This window comes from Trypanosoma cruzi, genomic scaffold, assembly GCF_000209065.1.
Source record: "Trypanosoma cruzi strain CL Brener 1047053516969 genomic scaffold, whole genome shotgun sequence".
Lineage (NCBI taxonomy): Eukaryota > Euglenozoa > Kinetoplastea > Trypanosomatida > Trypanosomatidae > Trypanosoma > Trypanosoma cruzi.
In genome coordinates, this window is record NW_001849133.1 from 1 (window position 1) to 8,357 (window position 8,357).

The window sequence follows — 8,357 nt, forward strand, 5'->3', positions numbered from 1 at the left end:
GTGAGAAGAAGTGAATCGGCGTAAAGCCAGAAAAAAAAATATATATTTATATATTTATATATACACATCTTTGCTTGTGTGGTGTATGCAATGCAAAAATACACGCCGAACAATTTTATCTTCCGGCCATTTTCAAACCTTTTTTATTTTTGTTCTTTTTGCAAACTAGGGCGAGGGGCCTTCGGGGGCGCAGCAAGACGCAGAGAAATGAAGGAGGCTACTATATTCCCAGCGCCGCACGTAGCTGCTCCTCCCAGACTGCCGCCTGTGGTGTCTGGAAAAAACACCAGTCCGCCCCCTCGATCTTCAGCGCAAAGTGGTTGGGGTCAATGCAGGCCACCTGTTCCACCCGCAGCAGCGGGATGCATCCCCGGAAGCCGACTCTCCCACCGGGTCGAAGCAGCAGCGACAATTGACCGTCCGCCAGCTCCATGTAGCGTTCCTGATAATCCTGCGTCGGCTTGAGCTTCCACACCATGCCAGAAAAGAGCACGGAGTGGTCCAGCCGTGGACGAGGCAGCAGCTGCTCAGGGCTAATGTCATGCAAGACGCGCTGCAACAACGAATCCTCCACATCAGAGACTCTTAGAACCTCCGGAAAGTTACTCAGCGCTGCGACGAGGAGGGGCTCGCGCAGAAGTTGAGTGGTGTCTGGACGCTCCACGGACGACTTGCGGAGTAGTGCGTACACGGTGCGCTTCAAATCCACACTGTGCGAAGTCTTTATGGGCAGCACCTCCTCATGAAGAACCTTGTGGCGCAGCTCCTCATACTTGGTGCCCTCAAACGGGCGTCTGCCGGTCATGGCCTCGTACAGGATAACACCAAGCGACCAAATATCGGCGGCTGCTCCGTAGCGCTCATTCCGCCATAATTCTGGCGCAACGTAAGCGGGGGTGCCGCATATGGTGAGGCCCACGTCACCACTGATGGTGTCATACGCGTTGCTGAAGCCAAAGTCTCCCAGCTTCAAGAGTCCCGTCGTTTTCAAAAGAACATTGGCAGGTTTGAGATCACGATGGAGAATCTTTTTCTTCGTATGGAGGTAGTGAAGGGCCAGGACAAGCTTTAGCAGAATATGAACTATCTGGTGCTCCAGCAGCTTCCCGCCATCGCGCATCTGATAGCGTAAATCGCCGGCGTCACAGTACTCCATGACGAAAAAAAAGTGCGACTCTGTCTCAGGCTTCTCGTGAAGCCGAATGCATGCAAAGTGGTCAATAGACTCCAAACAGCGCACTTCTGTCCGCACCCGCAACAACTTTGGTTCACGGTAATTTTTAAGAGAAGTTATCTTCAGTGCATATGGTTTTCCGTCGCTCACATCCAGCACCTTCCACGTCTCCCAGGAACTGCCATGCGCCAAGTAACGTACATACGTGTACTTGGAGTCTGTGGACCCACTGCATCCAAGAAACCCCGGCACGAGGATATGGCCTGTCGCACCTCTCGTTCCCGACTCCGGCTGCATCAAGCTCTAAAACAAAAGCCCAGAGGGGCCCCACGCCGAGACGCAACTCTACGGTTTCATTATTATTATTATAGTTGATTGTTACTTTGGACAGCAAGAAGGGAGGAGGAGGAAGAAGAGACAAATGCGGAGAATCGCGCAGGCACAAGAAAAGCAAAGGAAATTAAAAGAAATATATAAAAGGAAGAAAAAAAAGAAATGCAAGCAAAACAATGCGAGTTACGACGGCTCTCGTTGCCCCTCTTCCCGCTTGCGCACACGCGGCACCTCGCCCCACAATAGACATTAACGACCTCGGAAGCGGCCGCAGAAAAAAAGAAAGAAAAAAGGGAAATCACCCGCCCCGCACACACACATATATATGGAAAAAGCTCCAAAAAGGCCTTCTGAGCACCCCCTTCACACAATTTCGCCTACTAATAAAAGGGGATGACCGAAAAAAGTGCATGAAAAAAAAACGTGCTGCGTAAAACGACGATGAAAATCCAAGTGTGACAGTAAACGTAATCGCCAACGGTAGAAGTAGCCGTATCGGATATTTTCGTTGCGTTACGAGACAAAAAAATTAAAAAAAAAAAAAAGAAAAGAAAAGGGAGAGAAACAGTACTGCTTGCAACAAATAATAAATAGGAGCAGAAAAGACTGTCTCTTCTGCTTTCTGCCTTCGCGTGCATCTGTGGCTGCAGAAATTCATGAACAAGGTATAACACGGACGCCAAGAAAAAACACACAAAAAAAGGGATCGGAAATGGAAAGTAAGCATTTATTTACATCCAAATTGCGTGACTATCATCGCTCATGCTCGCTGCTCTCTTCGGGGGGCTGCCTCTTAATTCCATCCTGTAAGTGCAGCCATATCACGCAGTGCCCTCCTAATGTGCTCCGCAAGCCGCGTCGAAGAAGTCGATTTGCAGCTGTGCTTCGAAGTGATGGTAAAGTAAAACAGACTTTCGCCGTATAAGCAGTAGCACACCCCGTAACCGTCGTCTTGCACAGGGCCAAAGCCGCCATTGGGTGTTTCAAACGGTTCATCGCTTGGCGGGTAAAATTTGGCTGGCAGCTGCCGCGTCAGCAGTTGCGACGTGCTGAGCTTCCACTTTGACTGCATCGCCGCCTGCAAAAACTCGGATGCCACCTCAAAGCCGGTACTTGCGCAATAGAGTCCGAAGAGGTGGCGGTCAATGCCGCAGCCAGCAATGGCGTCAGGTGATGTCTTCTGGTGTCGTTCACACGCAACACGAAGAAGTTTTAATTTCGCCTCTGCGCTCAGCGAAGGTTGCTCCATTGCCCGCACAAAGGCACAGGACTCCTCACTCACAGTGCGGATGGTTTCAGTGCGCCCTTTGCGGTACATACGCATCGAAGCTGCCTCGTATGACTGGTCAAAGTGGCCCTGATCGCGGAAGTACGCGAGTTGCATTGCCATCTGCACCCACGCGTCAGGGATGCAGCGCTGCTTCTTCGGGAACCCCTTGCCGTCATCGGCAAAGCGGCAGACGCGGATGTCAACATCTTTTATTTCGCGAATGCACCGTTCCTGCGCGCCTTGGACAGCGCGTTTCATCACGGCATCAGTGGTGAACCGAATGCGATTAGGGACAAACACTTTAAATTTACCCTCAGTCAGTGCCACTTCATCTTCGGGTAGTTTTTTTACATGCCCATCCTCTGTGTATAACTCCTTAAATTCATCCGAAGCGTGACTGTACTCCACCACATTTGCGAGGGTCAGGGCATCACCCCATGAGTGTTCCGCATGCACACCACAGTGGCCGCCCTCCGTGACAATGACGTTGAAGCTCTTGTCGCACCAACGATTGTGGCCGTTGCCGCACAAGTACATCATGCTCTCCTCTTCAAGGGATTTTGGTTCCATTTCATCAAGGCAAAGTACAAAAATGGCTTCTTCAATCACCCGCAGCGGCTTCACATTGTAAGCATTGTTCACAAAATGCTTGTCGCAAATGTCCGCCCACTATGCACGAGGGGCGGTAGTGAAGGCAGGAATGAGCGCCTCGACAGGGTCAGTCTCATCCTCGGAATGCAAGATAGATTCCAGCGCCATCTCAAGTTGGTACGGTGTGAGCTGATGGTTCGTCAGCGGGTGTAACACCTCAAGTTGGTAAAAGCGACCCTTGTGGATGACCACAATGTGCTTAATTCCCTCGTGCTGAACCAACACGTCCATCTCACGTCCTGGAATACGGGTGGTGTTAAAGACGTAGCGATACTGATTCATGTCAAGTGGAACAAGCCCGCTAAACTGCGGGGAAAACGTGCGCCTGTCGAGACTTTTCTTTACCTTAACAAGGTTGTGCACCAATGCCGCCGCAGAGGAAGCTTGAAGCGGGGTGGGCAAATATTTGGCAAACGCCACCCCAAACCAGTTGGAGTTAATGCAAAGACTTTCGCGCTGAGCAAGGTATACATACTTGATCCACCAGTCCGTCATGTAATTATCTGCAAGTAAATACTTTAGCCACAAGTATCTCTGCAACTGCGGCCCCTCATTCCGCAGAAAGTCCTCGGATAATTTTTTCAGATGCTCTCACTCAGCCGTTTTCCCCTCGTAAAATGGCACCATTGATTTCATGAAACGCTGCACCGTAATTTTAAGATCCGGCAGCGGTTGCGAGGGCAAACAACTCCCGTACGCCCCGGTCCTTTTGAGGTTGTGCATAAAAAACGTCTTGAGAATGAAACCCCAGAGCATCTTCTTGCGGGTCAGCTTCCCCTGGCCCTCGTATATCCAGCGGTTGTAGCTCAGTAACTTTCGAAGGACGAAGCGCTGCAGCGTCGTGAAGAGCGTCACGGCGCCAAAGGCAACGTTTGCGCAGAGCGCCGGCGTACGGTATCGGGAGGGAATGCGGGCAGAAATAAAATTTCGTTCAAGACGCCAGAGGATGTCTGAAACACAACTTACGCGGATCCAAGCGTCAGCAGGCGAGTTGAGGACCCACAAAAATACACCAAAGCCGAACGCGGTCACGACGGACAGTGGAATGGGGTAAAGGGCAAACTGTACTTTGTCAACCCCATGCCAGAAGGAACGACGCATGTTCTTAATAATGAAGTAAGGATGTGGAACGTAAAGAACAAGACCGCGGCGGCTCACGTACAGCTGCGTTTGTTTCCGGCTTGTTTCCACTTCAAAGCCGACATGGTGAAGAGCCGCCGTGGGCCGCACCGCAAACCGTACCTCCGCCATCTGTCACCCGCTGTATCTGTGGGATAAAGTAGTAAAAACTAAAAAGTTGCGCGCGCACAAAGATACGACAGCTTTGCCACCAACCAAACAAAACGGAATTGGAAAAAAAAAAAGAACAGAAAGAATAGAGAAAAGAAAGAGCAGGAACAAGAATAGAGTGAGGATGTGCCGTACCACAAGTAGGGAAAGAAAACCAACCAAAAATACATACGTTCATGCCAGTCCGATGTAACAGAGGAATAAAATAAAAAAATTGTCCTCGCACCAACCAGTATTGACGAGTAGGAGGGAAAGATAAAAAAATGGAGAAAGTTGCAGTGTAATAATAATAATAATAATAATAATTTTATTGTTCATAATAATAGGTGGCTTGAAAAAAAAAACACAGGAAAAAGAGTGGTATTTGGCCCAGTCGACACTGAAAAGACGGAGAAAAAAAAAGGCTATGATGTAAACATTTTTTTGTAAATAGCCTGTTGCTCATTTTCACATGCCCTTCGTTTCTCCTGCAATTGCTGCAGAACCACCTTTGCATCGGTGTTCTGCGCATCGATGGCGAGCAACTGCTCCACTTCACGCTTGGCTTCATCCCACTCACAAAAGAAGCAATTTGCCTTCGCGCGTCGATAGAGTGCCTTGGGAATCTGTGGCTCGTTTTCAAGGACCTTATCGCAGTAGCCAACACACTCCCTGAATTTCCGCCGGCTCAGTAATACCAGCAAAAGGTTGCCCCAGAAAGTATCAGGTGCCTTTCGCGCCTTTTTTAGGAGCTTTTGAAGAAATTGTTCGAGTGAGAGACTGGCTATCTAGCTTAATACATATCCTGATAAAGCAAACTCTGTGCGGCATTTTTTTTAGCTTTATGATTCCTTGGTTGACCGCGATTCTAGGAATCAGAAAACCAATGGCGTCTAGACGACTTTGATTACTTTATTTCATTTTTATTTTTACAGTCAAACCTGATTCCTGCAAGCGCATATAAAGAAATGGCGATGGGTCCTTTTACACGGCAACGGAGTGGAGCCTTATCGGTAATCGCATGGCGGATCTGGTACGTCAGCGTGGCGATGTACAGGCGCAACTCACCTAAATGGATGAAAAGGAACAGTCGGGATCAATGGCGACAGCCAGCGCCACCATAAGCGGCTCAAGATTGATTTCAGGAAACATCGCAAAGCACCGGGAGGGATCCAATCCTTACAGGGCACATTGCGGATCTCCGGGCGCCTCAAGTACAAAATTTTGAGACCCAGCTGCTCCTGCACATCGTGTGGGGACGGGCCGTCAGTTGGGGGGCGCGGCGAGGGCTGACCATCGTGGAAACGCCGAGATCGAAGTCGCACTACGCCGTCGCCGCCGCGGACGCGCGGAATCGAAGCGCGCAGCTTCAACACCAGTGGGAGGAAGCGAATAACTACTTCTCGACGCGTGCGTCCATCGTTGCGGCGGCGGACGGTCTTCTTGCGCGACGAGAATCGGCGCTCGCCGGGCGCGAACGCCATTTGGAGAAGACCCTTTCCCAACGCCAGAAACAAGGGGCGCGCATCGGTGCCTTGGAAGCGCGGCTTGCGGCTTGGGGCGGCGACGCGCCCGGACAGCGAGAAGCCCCCTCTTCCAGGAGAGGGCCGCCAGATGCACCCGCGCACGGGTCCAAAGATGGCGCGACGACACCACCCCACCACGAGCGTTCGAAAGCGGGAGGCGCGTCAGCATCCACAATTCCCCAACACATTCCCACGGGTGGGCGACGGCGGGTCAACACCTGCGCGTCATTGGGCGATGTGGGACGGCCGCGTCTCCCTCGCTCCGTGGCTTCGCCCTTCTTGTCTCCGGCTTCAGAACAACTTTCCGGTTCAAATTAAGAGGATCCGGGTTTCTTTGAATTCGACGTCACCACTTAGGTCCCGCGAATTTGGAATGAAGGCGCCCCTTGAATCCTATTTGAAAGCCGGAGCGCTTACGACTGCTGGCGCCGAGGGGACGCTCACGCTCAAATTGCCTTTGACATTCTGGTTTCGTGGATGCGCGCGCCGCGGTTACATCAGGAGCTTGCCAAGCAGTTCATGGGCTTGGGCAGGATTATACCGCGGGCCTTCCGGACGCTGATCGTAATCAAATCCGATCCCAGTGTACCGACCCAAAAAGCTGCATTCTCGCCTTCTCAAGGTTTTTCATGAGGACGACATCTTCGCGAGGGTGGCCCGGTCTTTCATGGATCGACGGGGGGCCCGACAACGAAAACAGCGATCGCTACTCCGCCGAGCGTGCCGAATATATGGATAAGAGGCGTCCACTTGCAACGTGCGCCCCCAAAAAAAGTTTCCCCAAACAAAAAAGAACGCCAAAAAACGGCGAGCGGCCGCCCGCCGCTGATGAAGGCGGACGACGGCGGCCAAACCCATTCCGCCACCCACCACCAAACCCCACAGAAGACGTCGCACCGCACCGCCGACGCCCCATCCGATCGTCCAAACTGCCCAACGCAATCGACGAGGAGGGTGAAAGGGGCGGCTCGAGAGATGTGGGCGCCGCCAACGCGGGAGCAGAGAATGCCTCCGGCGGGGCAATTCACAGCCTTTCGCCGCACGCACGAACAGCCGATCAACGAGGAGAGCTGTGCGGCCCTTTTTTATGGCAATATTCGATGTGGTGCCGCCAACATGGACCGCAGCACGCCAGGATGCTGCGGTCCATGTTGCGAATGGATCGAACCCCGCTGGACATGGTGATTCTGGGGCTACAAAAACTTCCGGTGCGATCGGAGAAGAAGCTGGCGCGCCCTTTGACAAAGAAAGAGATGCATCAAGTAATCCGCAGCCGGACCGATTGGAAGGATCGTTTTGTCTTACGACTTGCGTGGATAACGGCGAGTCGTTGGTCCGAGGTTGCGGCCTTGACTCCCAACAATTTCACACCGGAGCCGGACGGGACCTTAATTTTTGATTGGTCCGTGGCGCCAAGGACGGCGAAAGCAGATCCCCACCGCGCCTCGCGGTTTTTCACGATACGAGGGCAGGACGCGTTCGACACATTAAAGTTATGCAGGACACTTCAAGAAAACAAAAAGCTCACGAATCTTACGAACGCCCAGGTGGAACGAGCTCTGGTTCCTTGGGATGCCACGGCGCATTCCATAAAACGGGGTGCGTTGCGGCACGGTGCGCAAATCGTGGAGACGCACAATTTGGATCCACACGTGATCTCGCAGTTGGCGAAGCACTTCGATCCGCTCGACCCTCCCCAGAACGCCGCTCGATATTTGAGGAAGCACACCGCAATGCCGACCCAGGCGTTGTCACTGGCCGCATTGATGTGAAGGGAGAAACTGCGGAAGGGCAGGAACCCGTGTCGAGAGCGAAGGAGCGTTTATTTTCTCATGACTTTTATCACCATCGCGCCAAAACGACAAGGACGCGTTTGGCCCTTCCAAAAGATGAGCAAACCATCCCGCTACAGCAAGTCAACGTGCCCGTATTGAATCTAGAGTGGATCCAGAGCCGGTTGAACTCGGCTACCTTGGAGAGGCCTATGCAAGTATGGGGGCTAGTCGGGCGGTCCGTTTTCCTCTATCATCCTGCGGCGACGCGCGCAGAAGCTCACGGAGGATTCCGGTCAATGAAGCGCGACTATTGAGGGAAGCGGGAATTATCGAGGACGCTTTGTCCACAACAACAGGCG

General features: G+C 52.2%; 1 protein-coding gene and 2 pseudogenes across 1 annotated transcript, besides 6 other annotated features; all 3 read right to left on the reverse strand.

Annotated features, from left to right (window-relative positions):
• Positions 1–8,357: a sequence feature (areas not merged during assembly with more than two copies in the genome that could not be assigned to a particular haplotype).
• Positions 31–63: a sequence feature (AT_rich).
• Tc00.1047053508621.10 (protein kinase, putative) lies at positions 221–1,471 on the reverse strand (the record flags this gene model as incomplete). The annotated part of the gene is made up of 1 exon (XM_800453.1): positions 221–1,471. The coding sequence occupies one exon, from the start codon at positions 1,469–1,471 to the stop codon at positions 221–223; it is 1,251 nt and encodes a 416-aa protein (XP_805546.1).
• Positions 2,030–2,062: a microsatellite.
• On the reverse strand, positions 2,301–4,679 carry Tc00.1047053508621.30 (annotated as a pseudogene).
• Positions 5,000–5,024: a microsatellite.
• On the reverse strand, positions 5,123–5,443 carry Tc00.1047053508621.51 (annotated as a pseudogene).
• Positions 5,445–5,615: a mobile genetic element.
• Positions 5,445–8,357: a mobile genetic element.